Source organism: Patagioenas fasciata, chromosome 2 (assembly GCF_037038585.1).
Source record: "Patagioenas fasciata isolate bPatFas1 chromosome 2, bPatFas1.hap1, whole genome shotgun sequence".
Lineage (NCBI taxonomy): Eukaryota > Metazoa > Chordata > Aves > Columbiformes > Columbidae > Patagioenas > Patagioenas fasciata.
In genome coordinates, this window is record NC_092521.1 from 66,298,786 (window position 1) to 66,323,869 (window position 25,084).

General features: G+C 36.9%; 1 protein-coding gene across 2 annotated transcripts in view; it reads right to left on the bottom strand.

Annotated features, from left to right (window-relative positions):
• The window catches only part of GABBR2 (gamma-aminobutyric acid type B receptor subunit 2), a 490,383-nt gene that overhangs the window by 241,672 nt on the left and 223,627 nt on the right, over nucleotides 1-25,084 (bottom strand). For both annotated transcript variants that reach the window (XM_071804339.1, XM_065832356.2), the window contains 4 exons: nucleotides 17,527-17,628; nucleotides 10,959-11,024; nucleotides 3,526-3,717; nucleotides 2,225-2,461 (listed from right to left, as the gene is read on the bottom strand). In XM_071804339.1, coding sequence (XP_071660440.1) covers nucleotides 2,225-2,461; nucleotides 3,526-3,717; nucleotides 10,959-11,024; nucleotides 17,527-17,628 — 597 coding nt within the window. The remainder of the gene's footprint in view (nucleotides 1-2,224; nucleotides 2,462-3,525; nucleotides 3,718-10,958; nucleotides 11,025-17,526; nucleotides 17,629-25,084) is intronic.

Sequence of the window (25,084 nt, forward strand, 5' to 3'; positions counted from 1 at the left end):
TGGCACTCTGAGACCTAAAACTTAGGTTCCAGTGAAAGTTATAAACTAAGTCACAAATGACAGCAATTTATTAGACTACAGAAGAAAAAGTTTAAAAATATTTCTGGTAAGAATCAATCTGTTCCTTCAACTTCCTGAGCATTTTAATGCAAAACTCTTAATATCTGCTATAAAACGCTTCTTCACACTGCCTGAAAAAACTTGAGTATTTTTTGTTCTAATTATATCCTAAAAAGTGTAGCTGCTATAGGCTTTCTTCTCTGCATAACTTTCTGATTAAAATGGTTTTGTTAGTGTGTTATAAGGAACAAGAGCTATGATCCTTGCAAATACCAGATTTGGGCTGTGCATTGTCACAATGACTTGGTAGACCAATATTAAAGAAAAATGTTTCACAAACTCCTTCACAGAAGCACTAAATGCAGTGAATAATTGTGCAGTAATTTCTTTAAAAACCATTATACCTGAAGGAATAAAGTACATAAACACGGCCGAATATGGTTGGTGAAACATTGATTCATTCCCTCCCTGAAGGGATGTTGTTCATCTCTGAGGTTTTGCTGGTGTCTCTGAAATTAATGAAAAAAGGACCTTCTTCATCTTGGAGGTTTTGGGGTTGTTTTTGGAGGGAGAGCAGTGAAAGGCAATTAAGCAGTGCTAATGAAATCTATCAATTTTATCGTAATTGACTGTCAAGACTAAAAAGCAGGCAAAAAGGCTAAGAAGGGGACCAAAAAAAAAAAAAAAGAAAAAGGAACTACATAGCAATATACAATTTAAATCATATTGAGAGATGCTGTGTTTGGAATAGGACAGAGATGTCTGAGTCCCTGCAGAGTCTGGTTCACAGATGCTACTGACTGAACGTTTTCTCAACGATCCAGTCCTGCTATGGATGTAATGGGATACTCCATAACTGTACAATTATTTTACTGAAACCTTCAGCCAAATTCATTGTAGAAAGAAAGCAAAATTCAAATTTTACAGGCAACTAGATTCTAGTATCATCTTTCCACATTATTGTTTTTTACTTACAAATCCTAAATCAGTTTCAATTGTACTGGGATACAAAGCATAGGCTTCTTCAGCAATTAAGGACATGAAAAAGTTGACTGCCCTCATTGCTGATGTCTATGCAGAGGCATTTAATTCTTGAACTGATTTGTGACATGCGTGACAACCTTAGTTCTGCTACTTCAACACGTTTTGAGGTTAACTAATATCCAAGACAATTGAAATTAACATGGGAACAGAATCTGACAAGCAGTGGCAGAAATGATGCCAACCTTCTGTGTGCTCTCACCGCAAGGACGTGCCTAAAAGCACTCACTCCATCCACCACTGAAATACACATTTCTGCAAAACTCTGATTTCCTTGTCTCGTAACGTTCCCACCGAAGTACACTGCTTCATGAAGCCTGTCCCTGAAAGGGAGTCTGCTCAGCTCTCTTGGTGAAGGAGTATGGGTCTGCACACTCCTGAACATATATGTGCCATTAACGTCTGACTGATGTTGTCACAAACACAGTTAAGTAATTAAGAAGTTTTAGGGCCATACTTCTACTGCCCAATTTGCTCTGCTGAAAACTAGAAGCAATGTCAATTAAGAAAAAAATGCTACGAATTTGCAATGGTGCAACTGAGAGCAGAAGAGAGCAGTATATGACCAGTTCTTCTTCAGTCATGGTCAACATACTTTGAACTTGACTGTGAAAAAGTACAAAATATTAATACACTTAAATGGCAACTGAAGTATGTTGTAACAATACCTGGGATGTACAATACAGGAGTTGGAGATATTAGTGCACTATAACCTACCACGAAAAATAAATGATGGAGTCAAACAGGAGGTATTTTCAGATTATACTCCAGCTATTCCTCAACTGCTAAAACAGTTACTTATAAGGTCACTGAAGCTTGCAACACTTGGCAGTTCCCTTGAGACCACTCTGAGTTGTTAATTCAGATGACACCTGTGCTTAAAAAAATCTCATAACTGAGGAAGCATACAGTGTCATCTCTTGGCATCAGAAGACAGGTAACGAGCAAGAGTCTCAAGGCAACAACATTAATTTTTAAGATAAGAGCTGTGGAAGTTCCGAAGATATAAGAAATACACAACTGTGTTTCTTTTTCACAAGTATTTAAAATCTAATGCTTGCTTTGGCTACTGACTTAAAATCACAAGCCTTCTCCGCCCCACAAACAGGTGATTAGGACGTACCGTTACTCCAAAGAAGTTAGTTTCGTTCATAGCATCCAGAAAAATTTTGCCAAGTTTATGATTTGTATAGTTAAAATCTTCAATTTTTTGGTGCTTGTTGGTGGCATTGAGATACTTCATTGCCCGTTGCAGAGTCTTGGCAATCACCCATATTCCATCATATGCATAACCATGAAATTTGCTGGACTGCCCATCACCACGCTTAGCATTATATTCCTTTTCATATTGCTGTGGAGTCTGCAGAGGAGAAAAACCTCAGTTTTAATTCAGCACTTAACATTTTACAGATTTGGGTCCAAACCTATGCCTTGAGCTAGACTCTTCAGTTCAAAGACAAACACAGTTAAGGCTGCCAAAACAAACATTAAGAAAGAAACAAATTCAAAACCCATGTGCTGGCTAACTTAGAAGACTGATGGTGAGACTGAAGGGAGACCATCTTTGTATGAATGACAATTTGCTTTATTTTGCTTTCATACAACCAAGGCTACCAATATATTGGTGAGTCATAATACTAGAACCAATAGTAAGCCTGTATCTCTGCAACTTTGTGGTCTGATTACACTTTAAAGGATAATGGAAAACAAATAATCTTTACTTGAACAACTATTTACTTGATGTGAAATTATTTCAACGGCAATTTGTCTAATGTTTTATGAGTTTACTGTGTTGTTTACAGTGTGCCATCTTATCAGAAGCAGCCTTTTTGTAAAACTGCCTTTTGCGCTCACTCAGCAAGGCATGAGAGACAGATGGAAAAAAGATGAAAAGTGGCAGAATCAGGCATGTTTATTCATTGGATAGAGTTTGGAAGCATTTGTTCTGTGATAAAATGTTACGTACTTTATGGAAATACCACATAATCACATATTTAAAACGAGCCCCACGCCCTGTCCTCTAGTTGTGAGAGGCACAAATCAGCAATGAAATTAGCCATTTGCAGTATTGGGGTTAAACATAAAAGTTTCTGTGCTCAACTATTTAACTTGACATGATGCAGCAGGTGATATTGCAGACTACAACTCAAGCGTTACTGTCCATTTAACTGTAATGTTCTCACAGAGGAGAGCAGATGTGAGACAAAGGACTTTACTGCTTCCTTACCCTGTAGAGAACTGGAATTGATTTCTAAATATTTTAAAAATGCAAACCAGTGGAAAGATAAGACTAACCATGACGACTGTGAGCTCTCTTTGTAGAAGAACCCTTTAGCTTCACCTCCCTCCTCGGTGCTTTGGTGTGTCAAGACACTGGTGAGACAACTGATTGTATAACGAAATAGTTGGAGGAAAAATACTAACCCTTCCTGATATGGTCTTGTTCATTTTTGAGCTGAGAGGCTCAAAATCCACTCCAATATAACCTTCCATGGCTGCAAGAAGATTTTTGCTGAGACATTGTGAGGAATTAATCCAGGATTCCCACCAAAGGTTTTCATACCACCCTGGAATAATCCACTGATACTTGCTGCCATACATTTCTTCATCATAAGCCTACAAAGAAAGAAAAATATAAAAGATAACAGACATCATAATAGACATATTGAACATAAAAGTAATTGTTTTCTGTTCATATTTGGTTTTTTACCATTATTAATGAAATTATGACATAATTGAAGGATACACAAGTATTTTGAACAGTTTAAAATAATTACTTGCTAATAATGAAGACTGCTCTCTTGAAGATTCCTGTCTTTAAAATTCAGACAATGAGAGTTTACTAAAACCTATTTTGCTTTCAATATACCATTTATTCAAAAACAGAAAAATAAAATACTGAATTCTAAAATGACAGGAGATAAAGAGGAACACTGGTAGAAGGCACAACATTTGCATAAAAAATTCTCCATAACACAACCAGCACATGAGTGGTAGGACCACCATGCTACCACATTTAAACTAAATTATTATTATTTTAATATCATCCTAAAGACCACATTGAACAAGATAAGGTTAGACGAGAAAACCTAGTGGATCCTAGGCACCACTAAATCACAATGTTGCAAATATGAATTATATGACTGTGCTAAAATGGAGACCACAGGGACGTTAAGTAAGCAGTTTTTCTGAGAAGCATGAATCAATAGCAACCTGATACAGCAAGCAATTTTCAGTGATTTTTTGTTTTTTGTTTTTTTTCAGAAAGAAATTTCTTTAGCTGAAATTCTATATTGAGTACTGAATATAGCCCACTGGATTCCAAGATACTAAGATGATTGTTATCTCCTTTCAATAAATAGCAGATACGTAAAACAGGAAACAGAAATACTTTATTAGTCAGGCACATACGCTGTTTTGCCTAAAAGCTGATCTATTCACAGCGGATAATCTATTCCATTGTGAAGAGCATTCTAGGATAAAGTTAGCAAATTTTATCTGAGATGTTTCTCTGTCTTGTAACTAGATATATTTCTTTTGACATTTCAGTCAGACTCCATTTCAAAACAGCAGATTTCATGCTTCTTTGGCTCCTAATATAAACAATACCGGAGATACAAGACATACTTATAAGATGAAAATTCCAATTTTTAGACATATATGCCACAGCCTTAGCACTCAACTGGAAAACTGCTACATCTTCACAGAAAACGTTACAGAAGGAGGAAATTATGAGAATGTAAACACTACATATCAGTCATTCAGAAACTAACTTTTGAAAAATATCCTAAAGATCATACCAGAAGCCTATCAGGTTAAGATGAATAGCAAAAAAATACACAATAGGATAGTCTCCTAAATAAGTTAATATCCAAACTAAAATTGGGCTTTAAATCTGTGAAGGCTATGATAATGGTGTTCATAAATGCACTGTGCACAAAGAAGATTTGTTTGGTTGCAGAAGCTTTTGTTCAGCCAAAATCAAATTTCATGCATTTGTATATAACACCACTTAAAAGCGCTGCGGTCTGAAACCCCGTGTCTTGCATCTCATATCTTACTTTTTCCACTGTCCACATAAATTGTTTGTCTTTCTCTTGCTCATTAATTCTATCCTTCCGGAAACACATCTGTTTTGCCTTCTCGCACATCTCCACTCCGGCTACAGCTATGGCAACACTGCATCCCAGGTCCATCTGCGCGGAAAACAGCAATCCTGCAATACTTTCTGGTGTCTAAAATGGTTTCCATTACACAATGAGGTCATTCAAGATCTTTTAGTGATATAGTGTCTTTTATTTGACAGTTTTCAAATCACTGAGGACAAAAAGTTACAGTTAATTGTGCTTTTAGAGAAGGACAATCATCAGTAGCTTCCCCTGCTCTATACAGATTAAAGTATCAAATTGTGTGTTGCAAGAAAGTATTGGCTATTAATATTCTGAAATTGGAGCTGCTGGAATTTTTCTGTTTGTATTTGTGCCTGTTTCCCGCACAATCTGTAAATGTTCCAGGATATGGGCTCAAAATTAAAAAAATCAAGATCACCAGAAATTCCATCCTGGAAACAGGGGATCATTCCCAAGGTCGCACTGAAACTTTCACATTACTGCAAGAATTTGATTACATGTCTAGATTTTGCTTTAAAAAACCAAAACCCAGTGGCTGACCATTTTCATTGTTGAAGTGTTAAGTTTTGAGCAAAATACTCTAATTTCTAGTCCATGAAAAATATCACATTCATCTCTCTGCAGTGAAAACAGCATTAGAAAATTAAGGTTTCCCATAGAATTAAAACAGCTGTTTTTGACACTAGTGTTAAATATCTCAGTCTGGTGGAATGGTAAGGTTTGAAGGGCAATGTGGGTGTCGTGTTTTAACCTGAGCTAGCAATACAACCATGATAGTTGCTTGCTCAACCCCACCGCTTTCCCCCCAACAGGGGAGAAAATTGAAAGGGAAGGGAGAAACTTGGATTGAGAGAAACAGTTTAATAAAATAACAAAATACTAATACACTAGTAGTAAGTGTATATATATATATAATAGAAATAAAAGATACTCAAGGCAATTCCTCACGAACGTACTGAGCATCCAGTCCCAGGAAAGAGCACCTGGTCCCCAACAGCGAAAAAAGAGGAAAAAGGCAGAAATGCTCAGAGGCCTCTGCAAAATGGGAAGAGGCCGAACTAAACGTCCTGACCAAACTCCCCCGGCTGCATCCCAGAGCAAGCAAGAGCGAGAGTGCCTGAAAGAGTGAGAATGGGAACAACCCAGAGAAAGACAGAGAGAGAGAGAGAGAGACCAGAGGGTCCCAATTCTCCTTAAACCTGAAGCATGAAGCTGATGGAATGGAATGCTCTTATTGATCAGTCTGGATGTCAGGCAAGCTCTGCCCCATCTCTGCCCCCCTCCCTTGCTGCCTCACACCTGTGAGCAGAGCACTCAGAGTGTTCTTGGCTCTCAGACCAGAGCAATTTAAAACATTAACTCTGTGCTGGGGTGTTATCTCTTGTTCTCAAACCAAGTCCAAATAATCACCGTGCTAGCTATGAAAAAGAAAGGTTGCTAACTGCATGAAGAAAATTAACCCATTTTCAGTCAAACCAACACAATGGGGAAGGCAAAAAGAGGAACAAAATCAGCTTCTCCAAAGCTTAGTACCGTCTCCATGCAGTCACTTTTCTAGTGCCAGCACAGTTGTTAGTGTTCAGACACTTCAGTGTTTGGGTTCCAGAAGACTTATTTCAAAATAATGCTTTCTGCCACCATTTCCTTCCTGTTGATTCTGCTCAACGGAGATGATTTTGACTCTTTAAAAAAGACACATTTCCTTGAAAAATACAGATCTTTCCAAAACTGTTTGAATGCACACAGACCACTTCTTACAGGTTTCAGTTTCTAAGGGGAATATTTGTTGGCACACAAGAGCAAGCCAAAGTTTTACGAGGGCTTTATACCATCAGTACAGCACAAAGTACTCATGTCTTCCCTTATCTTTCCCATGTGCCTCACCTAAGCTGCAAAGCCCCAAGACGCAGTCAAGCAGCCACGAATCTGTCCTGAATATTTTACATCCTTGTGAGACTGAACTCATTTATTTTTTCTAAACTTTTCATTCTTGTTTGAATCTGTAAAAAGATGCTTACTTACCACAAATAAATTTATGTAAGAGATCCCTCTATGTGTAGTAAACAATTACTATCTGTTTGTATAATACAGCCTGCAAAACCTCACTGCAATTGAATTTCTGTTGTATTTCCAACATGTTAGTATGGACACATCCTATATCCTACTCCTACAAGAATGCCTGTAGGCTTTTGAATTGCAATGAAAAGCCATCTGTTTCTCATTAAAAATCAACGTTGCCTTTAATTCTGAAGCAGACTCAGCAGTAAAACTATATCAGCTCAAGAAGAGAGTCCAGCCCTTTTGTATCAACGGTGCTGATTAAGCTCACTTTTTGTTGTTATTAAATTTTTACTAAAACAGCCACCTGAAGCTCATTCAGTGACCTATGCATAATAGTCATCTTCTTCAATCATCTTCGGACGAATAACTGTATCAGCTAGGCATCAGCCTTGATGTGTTTGTGGCTATATTCCATTATCTCTACAACTTAAAGACAACATGTTGGAAAAATTCCCACTAACAATTTTCTAAAAAATAACATTTTCTGCAGAACTGAAGCTTTTGTTGGGAAGATGCAATTTCAATTGAAAAAAAGAGATTATGTCTATCCAACACAGTCACCCATTTTCATTGTCAAAGAGTTACGTTTTGAGCAAAATACTTTAATTTCTATCCCATAAAAAATACTGCATTCAATCCACGGAGGTGAAAACAACTTTAGAAAGCGAAGACTTCCCATAGAACTAAAACTGCGGCTTTTGACACTAGCGTTAAACGAACAGCTAAGCTTATTTACATCATTGTAGGAAACACCTGCTAACATTCACTTTGGCTTGAATTAGTCATGTAATGTTTTCAAAGTTTTCCACTGAATTAAACTGGTTTTTAGTTCATCTATCTTTGAGTTATATGCTCTGCATCTTGTGTGTGTGTGTGTGTGTTTAGTGGGGAGAGGGAGGAAATAGCCAGGCAAAATGAAAACAAGGATGGATGTCTTGAGGAAACCTCACAGTATATGATTGTTGAATCCAGTCAGAAAATTGAGGCAGGTTTTAAAGATTTTCCCACCTACACATATCACTGGAAAATAATATTCAGACTATAATTACAAAAAAGTCCAACCATCTTGCATTAGTACAATAGCACCTTCCTTTAACAAACCAAAAGCCTTTCATAGAATCATAGAATCTTTTCAGTTGGAAGACATCCTCAGGATCATTGAGTCCAACCATAACCTAACTCCAGCACTAAACCATGTCCCTAAGAACTTCATCTAAACACCTTTTAAACACCTCCAGGTATGGTGACTCCACCACTGCCCTAAGCAGCCTGTTCCAGTGCCTGGCAACACTGTCCTTTAAGAAGTTTTTCCTAATAGCCAATCTAAACCTCCCCTGGTGCAACTTGAGGCCATTTCCTCTTGTCCTATCACTTGCTATTTGGAAGAAGAGACCAACCCCCTCCATGCTACAACCTTCTTTCAGGTAGTTGTAGACAGTGATCAGGTCTCCCCTCAGCCTCCTTTTCTCCAGGCTGAACAGCCCCAGTTCCCTCAGCTGCTCCTCATCAGACTTGTGCTCCAGACCCCTCACCAGCTTTGTTGCCCTTCTCTGCACTCTCTCCAGCACCTCAATGTCTTTCTTATGATGAGGGGTCCAAAACTGAACACATGATTTGAGGTGCAGCTTCACCAGTGCTGAGTACAGTGGCACAATCACTTCTCTAGTTCTGCTGGCCACACTATTCCTGATACAAGCCAGGATGCTGTTGGCCTTGTTGGCCACCTGGGCACACTGTTGGCTCATGTCCAGCTGGCTTTCCCTGTCTGCCGTCAGTCACCCCATGAAATGTAACATGGAATCACAAGTGGAACCTGTCTGAACATACAGGTGGGAAAAGGGGTTAAAAAAATGGACATATCTAACTTATTGTGCTCTTAGACACATAGCTGTAGGAGTGCATGAGTCAACATTATATTTTATGACTAATAACAAGCTTACTGACATATTGTAGTTTATTAACATATAAATGACCTATTTTGAACTGCCATCTCCTGCAGTGTCCTTCTGAAACTCAAAAAAATATATTCATACAAGCCTAAATACACGATCTCTCAGATTTCTCCAGTCTCCAGGAAAATCCACCTCAGTATTTTTTGGCACTATGTACTTCAGAAGTAGCCATCGCTCTTTAAACTGCTCCGAGTTACACACGCTTCCCACGTTCGTACCAAACTGTTGCTACAGAAAGCTGCAGTGGGCATTTGTGGGAAAGAGCCATTCCCCACCCCCCAAAATCTTCTGTCCTGGAGCAGTGCAGATAAGAGGACACCTTGCCCCTCCAAGGACTTTTAGGATTTTTTCAGTGTCCTCACAGGCATATGGACTTGGGAAACAGCTGTAGAGGAAGACAATGAGCTACTAAGGGCAGTGGTATGAACGAGGCCAATAAAGATCCCTCAGCTGGGGAAACCCGGCCCAACCACAAGAGACCTGGGGAGGAGCTGGGCCATGGAAGGACCATTCTTTCTTTCAGGAATGGAAAAATGGAAAATTATCTCTGTCAATCCAATTTAAATGCCGTAACAAAGCAATCTATATACAAAGACTGATCAAAGATGAGAAGAATGAAAAAACAAAAGAAAATAATGCTTTCTGTTCCCTTTTGGATGCAAACAGATTTTGTTTCTTCCAAATACACTCCACAATCTCCTTTCCAAATTTTGCTAGCAACTGGGACAGCTGCTGAGGATGAGCCAACAAGTGCCTGAGGCACATGGAGCTCTCAGATTTTTAACTTCTGCCTTTTCTTTCTTTGCTTAGATAGGTAACTTACTCTAAGTGAGCATTAAAAAACACCCTTTCAAATTTATATGCCATCATTATTGCTTTTCTTTTATATTTATTGTGTTGTCTCAAACAGGATTAATCTGGTTATTTAGACTAATAATTCAATAACAATACAAAATTTAGGCCACTAAAAATCTCCCTGTTCGGGGATTTTATTTTTTTTTATATGTACAAATAAAGATCCACATTTTAATCTTGCTACTTTCAACAGCAATCTCACTGTGTGTGTTTGCAGCACATTCATACACACAGACAAATAGTGAGGACATGGAATTTTATCTATGCTGGTCTTACTACATTTATTTTAATTCAAAAAACTTTATTTCTTACAAAGGAATATTTGCTTTCATGTAATAAATAAAATGTACAGCAGTCAAAAGGGAATGAGAACCGTACAATTAGCAACATTTTGAGTAGCAGAGATTATTAATGTTGGCTCGTTACCATATGTAGGAACTGCTTGAATTTCTTGTCGTTTCAAAGCAAACATGCAAAACTACATACACGCAGACATTGTCACCCGAATGCAACTCTTGGACAAGATTCAAATCTTGTGGTTCTCTGTATCTACTGCTTTATGTACGAGTGCTTGCATGGATCTAACATGAAGAAAAATGCTCAAGCTTGATTTGGAGTTTAATTCCACTACAGGAAAGCAATAAGAAGCTAACCATGCAGTCCATGCCTAAGTTCTACCGAAGTCAAGCACAAAGTATTTTATTGAAAAATAAATTGAACTACACATATGTAACCTCTCATGAGGATGTAAACTTTGATGAAGCTGAACCCCATGAAGAAACTTTTATGCTCAAATGTATTTTTTATTCAAATGTAACTCATTCTGTATTCTGACATATAATTAAATATATTTACTTACACAGCAGAAGACTTTCACAGCCATTTCCTCATCAAACTGGCCAAGGATTATCCGAACGTCATTACCCTGCAGATTAAATGAGATACGTGGCAGATAAATTCAGTCGCAGCCTTTCCAGAAACCACTTCAGTTGGCCATTCAAATCGTGCAGAGTGTTAGCATAGATTGCAGCTGCAGACAGCAAAATTAACTCAGAACTATTCCATTTTCTGTAAATTCGGGAACTTAAAATACTGCAAAAGACAGCAGCTGAGGTGTTTGAAGCAAATGATTAAGCAATGGGACTCATCAGAATAATACTGCAATGTTTATCTTGTCAAACATTACTATTATATACTGTAATATTACACTAAAGTGTCAAATATTATTTTGATCCCTTGCAAGATTTCTTGTTTCAAAATGTTACATATCAAAACTAGCTGAAAATACATGCTTTTCACTGCTTACATGAACTAATCAACTACCTACATCAACTGAAGTTGAGAGACTGGACATTGTGAGATAAAATGCCTTGATATTATGCCCGCTTTCGTAATTTTTCAAATTTTACTCATACAACATCTTCTCTACCCTCAATATAACACATTGTCGATCCCTCCTCTCCTCCTGCCCCCACCCACGTCCACACATCAATCAATCAATCAATCAATCAATAAAATCAGCACACTGTAAGAATCTGTGTCTGAAGTCAAAAGAGCTCATTTTACTTTCATGCTTAGGAACACATTAAGAAAACATTCCTAAATTCAGGAGCATACGCAGAAAAATATTTCTTCAAGAACTGGGCTAGCTTTTTTCTCATGTGAAAAATTGCTGCTAACATCTATAAAACACAGAACAAATAGCTTTTTATTACTTAATATTACCTTTTGTTTCACACAAAAGCTGAGTTCTCAGCAAAAGTTTGAACAAATCTAATTTTTCATTTCTTTTATAAAACACTTGGTTAGAATTACCAACAGGTCTTCACCTCTCCAAGAAAAAAAAGAAACAGATGATTCAGTGTGAATTTCAGTGGCAAAAAACTTTTCAGTTTTAATTAAATCAATTTATCAAAGATTTTCTGTTTAGATAATTTCAATGTTTATTTCCTGTTCAGCAGAAAATATTATGATGGACAGTGCAGAAAGATACTAGAACTCTTCTGCAATTAAATGCATGAAATCAGTATCACTCTTAGCATGGTTAAAGTCAGAAAGTATGTAATATGCTTTGCTAATTCTGAACATGTGCATTTTCAGTAAGCCTGCTTCTCTTTATTTTTATATTTAGCCACAGATTTTTAAAGTAACATAAATTTTATTGAAGCAGATTACATTCTTTTAAAACAAATCTAACAGGGTCACATGAAACTAAATAAACAAATTAGAGCAATAGTAGATGCCAGAGTAGGAAATCTGCAGTGTGAGAACCACATCTGAACCACATTCTTGAGGATCCCTGATGCACAACTGGAAAGCTTCAGAATGCAAACTCAAAGATCAGCTGTGGCTCTGGAATTTGGTGATCCCTGATGTTCTGTCATCCTTGGGATATATGATCGAGCCAAGACGCAATAATCAAATGTTCTTTTGCCTAAATTAATCAGTTTCCAGGTTGATGCATAAATTATTGCTTTTGAAGCATTCAATACAGCAAGGAGGACATTAACATGTCTGTGTTCACAATAAATTTGGATGCTACGCAAACATGAACTGACTAAAGAAGATTAAAAGAAACATTCTACTACCACCTATTAAAGTCATAAGTCTTCCATTTAAAGTATAATGCCATTGAGAACTACAGCAAAAGAAGTTGAAATCTGATTTTTTTTCAAAAGACCTAAAAGTTATAACCTTAATAATCTTATTTTCTATATATTTTTATATTCCATATGCTAAGAAAACGAAGGTTTCTCTGACAGAAATATGAATCTTCAGTTCTCCCCCACACTTGTCCAGGTCTTAAACCTTTGAGAAGTAGGGAAAGTCACAATCCACATACTGTCATTATCCAAGAAGGTGATGCTGAAAGTCAGTAAATAAGGTGACTCGAGGTAGGGTCCAGTGAGAGAAAAAAGAGCACATGGGAAGGAGAAACAAACCAAATAAGGAATTCAGGTAATGAGTGCTTTTTAGACAACGATGGAACACACAGCTGGGGAGGTAGCAGTGGCCCTGAAACCAGCAATGAATAAGGAGCTTGGGAGGGAGAATTAGGACTTTTCAAGAGTATGGCAAATAGGAAGGTTGAGAAATAGCTACTATTAGGACAACTGCAATCTCAGAAAGTAAGACCAGAAGAAAACAGAAGAACAATTTAGACAAAGGTACTCTGGGATGAGAAATCAAAGAAGCAGAACACAGCCCTGGGCAAGCAAGGAACTTCAGATGGGGATGAAGATCCAGTGTGAGGCAGTGATGTTGTTGGGTTAAGTGGAGTGTGGAATTACAGGATCAAGTGGACAGTGAATATATGGTTGAATATCTTTGTCAAGTTTCAAAAAGTTGCCTCATGAAGAACATCATATATAGTTCTAGTTGGCTAGTCATGTATGGGAAATCATAAAAGATTCCTCCTGTTTATAACCACACAGATATCAACTTGATGCTGTGAGAAGCAGAGTCTGGGGTTTTATGGCTTGCTGTTAAAAAGAGTGGAAAATTTAGTATGAAATCATGCAACCAAAGAATTGTACATTAGAACACACGTAGAAGGAACTAATTTAGTGAAGTCTGTACAATAGTTTTTACTTTTCCACAAGTAACATTTTCCCTTTGTGCAATGATGCACTCCTCAGTAAGCCTCTTTCTCTCCAACTCTGCTTTTTGCATTCCATTCCATATTTTTCCTAAATTTGTTCCTAAAGAATTGCATTCAATATGGTAAAGAAGACTAGATCCATTTGATGCCAGGCTTGGGTTTGCTGGCTCCATCCTGCATAAGAGACACTGAAGCTTCAAATTCATGCAACCGGACACAGCTCAAATCCCTTGCAGAGATTTTATCTGGATGGATAGTCAAGTCTGCATTGAAGGTTATCAGAGCTGGGTTCATTTCAGTGTTTGGAGGTCAGAGTATATGTCCACATTATATTCTCATGCAGAGAGATACATCAAACACTTACTGAGGCATAATTTTATTCCCCTTTCAGTCACAATGTTAACTATCAAACAGTATGATTTCCTGGCAGGGATATACTACAGGTTGTTTCAAAAATATGAACTCACAATCACTATATCTCTGTAACCAAGAACCACCCATGAATTAAACTCTCATCACTTGAAATAGCGGGGCATAGAGTTTCAAATGATTACTGCTAGACGATTCTCTGAGTGTACAAACAGCCTCAAGCCTCAGTCATTCGCAAGATGATGAATGAAATAGGGTCCCTCTTTTTGTAACACCCTGAATTCCTTTACATCAACCCTCATGGGACTGAGTAAATTAACAGTGTAACTCTCCTGTAGGGATTAAAGAAGTCACCCACTGGATCCCAGTACGTGCCAAGTATAATATTTTTTCTTTCTCAAAGAGTTGTAAATTGCTTGCATGGAGCTAAAGCGTATTTGACAGAAGAGTTTTTAATTCATGGAACTAGGCAGGTGATCTATGAGATGATTAAAAACATCCCAGGGGGAAGGCAATTCCCCAAACTGCACTTATATAAAAAGACCAATGTTTAGACCGTTTGCCAGATGGTGAGCTGTCATATTTACTCTTCTCAGAGATTATAGTAGCAATATCAGCATTTAAGCTTTGCCCCTCAGTAAGCAATACATATGTTCCCATATGGACTAAAGTTCAAACAAGAAAATGAATAACAGTTACAATTCTTTTACCCACAGTTATGGTGGACTCTTCATAAAAAACATGTTTTATAAATGGAGACTACAGCACAGCCTCAAAAATTAATGACTTTCTTGCTCCCTTCTTCCTTTCTTACAGGTGAGGATATTATTCACCCAGTAAATTTAAAGTGTCTTTGGCATTACTGGAAGCTGAGTAGTATAAACCCTGAAGACAGTGAGGATCGAAACACCTAAGATGCTCCACTGAGGGATGAAGAACAACTTGTATTCTCCACTGCCTGTGCTAACAGCCTCAAATATGAGGCACTCTTTAGCCTTTTCAGAGTTTTCGAGTGATGCACATTATGCTGGAATAGGCAGCTTTTTCTAATTTTTATTTTTCAGCCTGCAGAGCTTCCATTCTGTGATCAGATTTTATTCTGCCTCATTTCTAATGAATAACACCACAATGCTGCATTTCACGGCTTTCCAGAGAAGGATTGCTACAATATCTCATCTGCCAGGAAAAGTCAACGTCTTGGCAGGCTCTTTATGAAATATCTAAATCAAACAGCTCAGATACTCTGCCATGTTCTCTACCACGTATCTGACAGTCAAGATGATATCAATAAATCTACTCAACCTGGGTAACTTTGTCAATAGAGGCATCCATATGTTCTGCCCTCTAAATGCCTGGATGTCCACCTGAAGAACTACAGATGAGTCCCAAAACTCAGCTATGGAATCACAACATGCTGGCAAAACTGGCTGATGTCTGTGCTAGGGTGCACACCATTTACTTAGAATGAGGCTGTTCCCAGCCCAAAAATTTAAAATCTAATTAACTTGACTATTAGAATAAGAAATGGTGTTCGGTCAGTATCCAAAACACCTATTGTACTTGGGAAATCAGATGGAAATGGTTTCCTTGAATTTGAATTCATAGATTGCATTTTTTTGGTCCTATGCGCAAGATACAAGAAAGTTGGAAGCGGAAGTTTTATAGCTCATGCAATTTGCCTATATATGCCCAGAATTTTTAAATATTTAAGTTGATGTACAATATATATCCTCCAACATCCCTTTCTCTAGACACAAAACTTAGTTTGAAAGATGCTCTCAAGTTTAAATTTACTTTCCAACTCTGATTCAAAGAGGCTGGTGTCAATGTTGTAACAATTAAGATGTTGCTGGGAAAAATAAGGAACATATATTTCTGCAAACCATACCAGATATTTCTATTTTCTACTGCAAAATCACTACTTTCATTAATTTAAACTGTATTTACAAAAAGGAAAAGTATTTATGCCTATTTTAATCACACGTACAGTAGGCAGATACCTGTTTACCTATATTAGGTTTATATCTTGAAGGAAGGAATGAACATTTCCAGCATCAGATGGCTAAGCTGTGTCTGACGTATGTACCTAAGGAAAAGTAACCCTACATTCTTGTCAAGAATAACCAATTGTCTAGATAATTGCCTATTTATTGTTGTAGTAATTTGTTTTGAAGAAGAAATCTAGAGATAACTAATAGATTGTTTGACTGAGTCTTCTGGTCTTCCCTATAAAACAAACAGCACACTGTCAACATACAAGAAAGCTAGAATCTCACTGCTGCTTCTAAACTTCAGCCTAAATATACATGGCTTATGTGCACATTTTTCTTGTTATTACATCATCCATTGGTTTAAATAGCTCTGCCTTCAGTATTGTTAAGTTTCTGATGCCAGGGGTTAAAGAGTTTGTCAAAAATGTGGACTTTACCGATAACATATACTGGAGTCTTTTCAGTTCAAGATAGGAAATGCAAACAGGCTTAGACTGGACAGACACAAATGGCTTCCTGTAAATATAATCTTTACCTATTCCTATTTTAAGCATTCAGGCTTGCATCTCTAGTCTGCGGCAATATTAAAGCACATTAGTTTACTATGCTTCAGACCTTCTCCTCTTAGCTTTGTTAGTGGCCTAGTCTTATACAGGTTGATATCCATGGTTTAATTTAAGTTTTTTTAATATCGTTCCATTTACTAGGGTTTTTTAAAACCTGTTTTATACATATTTAAGAATTTTCAGAGTTGTGCCTTTGATTGTGTGTCATACATATTTGGTGCCAGCAATGATTTGATCTTCAACACTTGAAAATGCTTTCTCTTGCTGTTCAATCATTGTTTTAATGTTCATATGCAGTTTAAGATCTGCATCTCCTATGTCTAGTTCATTGTTGGTTGCACTGCACGGTAATGCTAAAATAATTATTGATTTCATGAGATGCCAGAAATATAATAAATCATTACAATAGGAGAAGGATAGTAAATTATTATGCTCTAAAATTAATTTTTCCTTTATTTTCCTATGATTTGTGAAATAATGGAGATAATCATATGCAAAGAATTCAATCTAAAATGTGTAATGAAGCTAATGGAAAGATACTTAATACTTTTGCTACATGATAATTTACCTTAAAAGGGTTCTGGTTCAAACCTCAAGAACTTTCACTCATAAATCAATAAGACTGGTGTCTTAGGTACAAACATTAAGCCAGTAACAACTTGCTTTACTTTGTGTCTTTAGCAGGAACTATAAAAAATATTTACTATATGCATGGACATTCATTGACTTAAACAGGACTAGGTCCTCTAAAAGCCATTTGTCAACATTACTGTGCAATGGAATGTAGTAGTATATCATTCTTATGTAAAATTTGTTTTATTGGTCTTCTTCATACAAAAAAAAAAAAAAGCCATGACACAATCATCACTTTCTCTTTATTCTTCAAATAGCGGCACATACCTTAAGCTTCTTTACACTTGTGCAAGGATCATTGGAGAAACTCTCAGTATCTGAAATTTCAATGTCTTCACCATACAGGACACCAGTCAGATCATTCCTCACCTGTCAGAAGTTGAGAAAAAGGCAAACCAGTGAACTGAGATCCAGTGAGGAGAAAGCAGATGGACTATATTTATCACACTGCAATGACAAGCAAGATGATGTATGCACCCACCTTTTTTTTTTCCATTTTGCCTAAATTCTGATCAAACCACTATTTTTTTACCACTCTAATCTGCTATCTACGGGTATATTATGTAAAGAGTTTTACTATGTGTGACAAAAAGTTCACAGTGGGTTCCCATTTCGCATCATGGGGATGTACAATTCTTGTGCATTTTCAATACTGTTAAGACCACAATCTTTCTTATAGTCAAGGCGATGCTTGCGACTGTATAAGGTGAAAAGACTCATCAAGGAAATTCTTACATATTCTCACTGCTGAGGGATGATCTGAAACTACCATCAGCTGGTTCTAGCATGAACCAGCAGTGCTTTATTTAGATCAGTTAGGGACTAGTGAAGCTTCATGAACTCCTCTGTGCCCTCCTCTTTGCTTTGAGCATGCATCTTGCCGCATGGGGTAGCAAGAGGTACAGTTTGCTTCAAGGTGACATAAGCAACCAGCTATCAACAGATTTTCTCACCTGTTTTTTTTATACTGGCAAGAGACTGTCCTCTTTGAGCTGCCTAATAGCACAAAGAAGCCAGATAACGTATAAAGCAACCTGGTTTACGGATTTAGTTTAGTTTACTTTTGTTTTCCATATAACTACTGCAAGGTTATCTGTCTTAATCACTGCTGGTTTTCTTCCAGCCACATGACTGCAAAAACAGAGTTTCACATTCCTATTCCTAACAGATGAGCAAAAATAATTTTAGCTGGATATAATGTGGTTAGGAATGAAATGGAGTGGCACTCTGATTTTAATTTAATAAAATCATGATCACAGTCATTGCACTGATTGTCTTTTTAATTTGTTTGTTATAACAGAAATATGAGAGACAAATCACAGCATAAAATAAGTATCTCAAATGCAAAACGAGAAAATGAAATACATGAAGAAAAATACATATGATATTAAACAGGACTATTTAGAAGTCTATAAATCATTAGCAGATAGTTTCCAATGATATTCTGTCAACTAAAAACAATCTGAAAATATTCGATATACAGTGGTATGGTCAAGTAAAGTAGAGGAAGAGGTATCTGGCCTTCAGGAGTAGGACTTTCTTCATTTGACTTGAAATAACTATAAGGTTTATATAATGAGAAGACATTTTATGTATGCAAAACTAAGAACCAACTATTGCTAAATTTCCTCTGCTGCAAGTGTGTCACACTCATGCCTAAGTATACAGCAAAACTAAGAGGATGCAACGAAACGTGAAAGGTCACAGGTGTAACTTCGGCGTTCTCTTGGCAGCTTTACTTTCATGACAAATTCATCTCTTCAAAAATCCTTCAGCCTTTCTTTAATGTAAGTCTGTGAGCATCCTTCCAATCTGTGCATGTTAGTGGCTCTGTTGGGAGTATTTAATGGTTTTATGTTTACCATGGAGCTACTTTTTTTTTTTACTATGCTGCATAGCTGTTTTAGATAGCAACATAGTTTTTTTTGTCGAAGAGGTGAACATTAAAACTACCTTTGTATTTTTGCAAATTTATTCAAGGTAAAGAAGCATAACCTGTTTCCTGCAATGTAGCAATTGCATTAATCGATCCCTACATGGCATTCCACCTTTTTGCTGTTCCCTTTAAGTTGTTTTTGCCAAGTTTCTTGGTTGACCAATGAAATATTTCTTTAAGATGTTTACTACACAGGCTATCTCAATTACTTCTTCCATGGCCTCTGCTTCATCTTATCCCTTTTAGCCATGCTTTAAAATTACTAAGACATATTTTTAAATTATAACCTTTTACAATGGTTAAAACAAGTGGACATATAAGTAATTTTTAATGGAAAATTATTTTATTCTACAGAAGTCAGAATGTACAGTCCACCAAGATTTGAGTCATATCCTTCATCCTTTTGTGATGTTACAATCATTTCTCAGTGCATTCTGTGAAAATGTATTCAATGACAAAAAAATGACCAGCAGTGAATCCTTTTTCTGCTAGTACACTAGTAAAATGAATGATTGATATTTTAGCTCCAGCAATGTCATTAGCTGCTCCTTATGATACAGGTCTTCCTTGACAGAAAAAAAAAAATAGCTTTTTTGAAACAAACCATCAGCAATAAAAGAAAACAGACCTCTCTTGATCATAGTTTAGTTGATGTTTGAAATCCTTCTAGTTAGTATGAAAGTTCACTAAAAGTATCATCTGTTACTTAGAAAAAGTAAAATTTTCCTTAGCTAACAGAACTGTATTTTCCAAAGGAACCTGTCATATGCTTCTACCACATACTGTCCTGTCTTCTTCTGTAAAGTATGAAATGTTTTAGTTGTATGTTTGCTTTTCTGGTATTTTGCTTTTTTAAAAAAAAAAAAAAATTCTGGAGCCATTTTTAGTATTATTTTAATCTCAGAAAGACTGGATTTACATTACTCAGCTGATGTGAGTAGAAAAAATCTGAGTCACCAACCTGTTTAGTCAAGTTAGACCATTTTAACATGAGAAAAATGATAAAATACACATTAAATACTACTAAAATAGACCAACACTTGAAGATAGGCTTCAGCAAAGGGCACAAAGCTGACACTTGATTAGACTTCAGACTGTCTACTGACTTGCTGTGATTCCTTCCCTTCAGAACTTGTTCATGAACATTGCAATTGAGATATTGAATTGCCTATGATTTTTGTTTTTCTGAGCTACACTTATTTAAATTCAGCCACTGAGAAATTTCTTTGATACCCCATGGCCCCATCTGCTAGAAGCCAAATATTCTGCAGCTTTCAGAGCTCATAGGCTTTTCATTGAACTACCGATTAACCTCCCAAAAGATGCACCTCATGAGATCTGGTGCCAGAAAAGTTGGAAACATTTTCTCTGCACTGCCACAATCAGATACTGGACGATTTTCAGACGCATCTGTTGTGGAGATTTTGCCAAAAGAAAGGTGTTTCTTTCGCATTATCACAACAAAATATTAGGAGCTTTTTTAAAAGGTTTACATTGTTTTTTCTAGAAGACTTAATGTGGTGGGTTTTTTTCCCCTTTTAATGCTACAAGCATTAGTCTGATAAATTTTATCCTATGCCTGCTCTGGGGGTATTTCCACTATATTTTCCAGTCTTTTTCTTTTTCCTGTTTCCATATTTCTTTTTCACGATCCTCAGGTTCTCTTCTTTCTTTCTAAATTTTCTAAATATCTCCCAGAACAGAAACTTGTGTTTTTCTTCCTACAGAAGTTCTTCACTCCTTTCAAATAAATTTAACTATAGAATCTTTTAATTTAGATTTGGGTCCAACATCAAAATTCCCAAAGCCTTACCTCCAGTTCTAGAGCTGCGAATTCCTTTAGCAAATGTTGCAATTCTGGATTAAATTTGCGAAATTCTGAACACAAAATGAGGCATGTTTTATTTTAGCAGATGCAGATGCTTCATTCCACCAACTCTGAGCAAGGAAAATCGTAAAATACTACCGCTTTTTTATAGTGTCGAATAGGATAATTTCACTGAAGGAAACTGCTGTAGAAAGTTGTAACAAAACCAAATTAAGCTCTGGTGGGGATCTGTAGTTCCTAAGTAAATCTTGAGCTGACTTACAATACAGAAGTAGTATAATTCCATCTTGTTCACAATTTAATGAATCAATGAACCTGAGAGTTTCACAAATCACTGCTTAGAGACCCTTGCCCTTCATCCACAGGAAAAAAAAATAGTTCTTTTACACTACTCTGTATACAAATTTAGATGAAATCAGTACTTCTCAATACTACATGTTTAATAGATCTATGTATGGTCAACTTCAAAAATTACTGGGGTGCAAACATGTTTACGCAGCAGCAAGCTCCAAAAAATGAAGGGTTTCTATCACATGTAAGGACACAGTTGCAGGAAGAAGAGGATGGCCCCTTGTGCTTGAGGCACAAGAGAAGATGGGACACAAGAGAACTTGCTTTTACCTCTCGTTTTGCCAGAGCTGCTCTGTGATACAGTTCGTATGACCAAAATAAGGTTTTAAAGTTTGCTACCAAATCTGGCTGTATCTTTTTTTCTGCAAAGTGGGTGGCAGCAATACTGGCCTACCTCATAGCTGTTGTATCAAATTCAGTGATATTGGAGAGGCAAACAACAAAGTGACAAATTCCCTGACCATGCGCCTGCCCAAGAAGAAACAGAGGGGTTTTGAGGAGCCAAGAACTTGCATGGCCAAGGAAGAAATGAACTTCTTCAATCCCTAGCAAACTAGAATGTCCCTAAGGAAGAGGAATGAGAGTGTGCTAACACAGACACCAGACCAGGGACTTCACCAGCCAGTGTCCCACCAAGGGGAGCTGGACAGGCTGGAAAAAACAGCCAGTATCAGCTGTGAGAGTTGACCTCCAAGCACACCCACAGTGCTAAGGCAGGTCCTTGGTAAAGCTGGGAAGTCCACCCACAAGTCAGGGACAGGATCAGGTCTGGTGAGAGCAACCAGAGTCAGACACAGTCCCATGATCGCTGTGAAGGCCTGTACTGACAGGACAGGTCCAAGGACAGCCCTGGAAATGGGTCCAGACCAACAGGCATGGCTGTGATGGAGAGATGGATCAGCACACCCACAACACTGCTGGGGCAGGGACTGAGCACACCAGGCTGAGCTGAAACAGCGTCGTGGGCAAGGCAGGGGGAGCCTTGAGGGGATGGTCAGGGGCAAAAAGGGCTTTTGGTGCTCTCAGGGACCTGACACTGAATTTTAATTGTTGGCATGTTCTTCACTTCCTATATGATCTCTGTATGATGATTCTCTGCATACAGTATGTAAATAATCCCCTACCTCACAAGGATACAAAAGTTTCTCACGTGTTGATTTCGTTTTAGGTAAACAGATCTTGCTCACTTCAGTGTGATTTCTAGTGCAAGCACCTGCTCACCAATAGTAAATAGCCAGCATCCATTTGACCAAAATATTTCATTTTTATCAAGCCAATTTTATCCCCTTTCCAAGCAAAACAGTAAAGAAAGGAGATATTCCTGACGAATCTTCTATCTTCTGATGATAGTTTGTGTTCAGGGGCCTCCACAGAGCCACAGTTCAAACCAGGTTTCAGATTATACATTTAAAGGCACAGTTCACTTATTTAATCCTAACTCTGCCAGTTACAAAATAAATTTAATAATTTTTAGATTAATCTTACTACTTTGCTTTTAACAGATATTTCTGGCGACCTTTTGGTTCACTAAAGCTGCATGTAAGTACTGCAAGCTAAATCCTTGTTGTTCAGGGAAGTCTAATCCTACCAGATGTTGATCATAAGAGACTCCTAATGAATGAGAACTGGTCAGACCAGATGGATTACACAGTCAGATATTTTACTAAGATTTCCTGCTGCCGAGTTTTATACTGTGTACTTTAAAATGTTGCACTGTAGGAGTTTCAGTACAGAGATTAAAATATATGTGTACAAAACAAATGCATGAATTAGTAGAAAAAGTATTTCCTCATTACATGGACAAAACATAATCAAGAGTGACTGCAAAGGAGAGATTACAATTTCGAGGATTAGTAAAGATAGAGAGATCTCACCATATATGATGCATTACAAACAGATACAATTATCTCTGTTTTCATTCCAATGAAACACGTTACTCGCATTTAGAGTTTTAGAAGCACTGAGTGAAACTTACTTTCAAGAAATACTGTATCTGGAGAAGAGAAAGTGTGCAATTCTAAATACTGATACTTGTCATTGCTCTTAGACATAAAAGAAAATTGAGGTATACTTTCATTGATACACACGTCATTTGGGATTACAAAAACGAAAGAAGAAGTAGAACCTTACTTTGAGCAGAGACACAACACAAAACAAAAGATAAAGCATAGATAAACCAAAAGGAAACAGTAAGCTATTATTTTAGGTATTAGGAAAGAGTCTAACAGGAAAATTAAGAAGCTAAATATACCTCATAGCGTAAAGGAGAAATAGAATCAGAGGTGTGTTGGATTTCCTTTTTTGTTCAATAGGAATTTTTTGTGTGTGGTTTTCAGGGTGAGAGGAAAGGAAGAAAGAACTCTGTAATATCGGGGTTTTACTTGGGAAAACTATCAATACAGGCTTTCAAGAAAAATATTAGTTTTTTAATGGAAGTCAAACTCTAACACATGGATCTAACCTGGAAACAAATGAAATCAATATAACTCTTGCCTGCAAGGAATGCCTGAGTGTTTCAGACTGAGTGTTTTGGACCAGAATAATAAAAATAATACTAACAATAATAAAATAAAAATAAGATATTGTACTGTTATATATATATATATATATATGTATATATATATATATATATATATGTACACACACCTTCTACTTAAAACATGCTAGTTTTCCTCCTTTCTGCCTTGAATGTCAACATGGTAAATATGACTTCACATAAAACCTACACATGCATGACTACCACACAGATCATACCTATTTAAATATAAACCTGTTTAAAGTCACATATAAAATAGGCTAATTTCCCCCAACTTCTCTAAACTAGAAAAAATTCCTTCTGTTTTTTTTTGTTTCAGAAGCTAAATGTAACCATGAACTCTGATGTTAAACCTAATAGCTGTGGTTAAAAAGAATTATTAGGAATCTTGTGGTAGTGGGGGTGTTTATCAAGGATTTTTAAGGTGACTTCCAAACAGTTTGAGTCCGAAGTGATTTCTCTGCAACAAAAAGATAAACCCAAGTCATCTTATAAATAGGTGGATCACTTGATATCGGGTATTTGAAGATGCCAGAATTTACAGTAAAAGAAAAATTTAGCTAGAAAAGAAAGAAACAGGGATCTGCACTATGATGAAATATGAACAGATTAAGTTCCACTTAATTTACAAGCATGTTAAGGACCTGTACAATATGTTCAGCAGGACCCCAAGCAGCCTGAAGAAACAAACTCTCTTCAATAAGACTGGATCCTAAACAAGTAAAATACACAACCCAGTAGTGCAGCAGTGAAGAAAAACGGATGGTACATTCCTTATAGGAAAAATGCATAATGCATTGCAGAGCCAGAAAGGATCCCAAAAAGTGTAGGCAAGGACTGAACGTTAATGATATGTGCTATAAGCAATAGCAGTAGCTCACATTAAGATTTCAGGGGCGCTGATGAAAACAACTGCTGAAGAAAATATACGCAAAATACGCTTCTAGTTTGTTCAGTGTGAGATACCCTCTACAAAACTGAAGGCAATGTGATTCTAATGGCTTCCAGATAAATAAGAAAACCACTCTTCTTCAAATTTACCACACTTCACTCTTAGAGAAGAGAGAACAAAAGCAAAGGGTCTGGAGGTTGTAATAGTCTACAACAGTAATTTTCATGCCAGGTATTATGAAAGTCAATAGGGGCCATATTGAGAATAGATTATTTAATAATT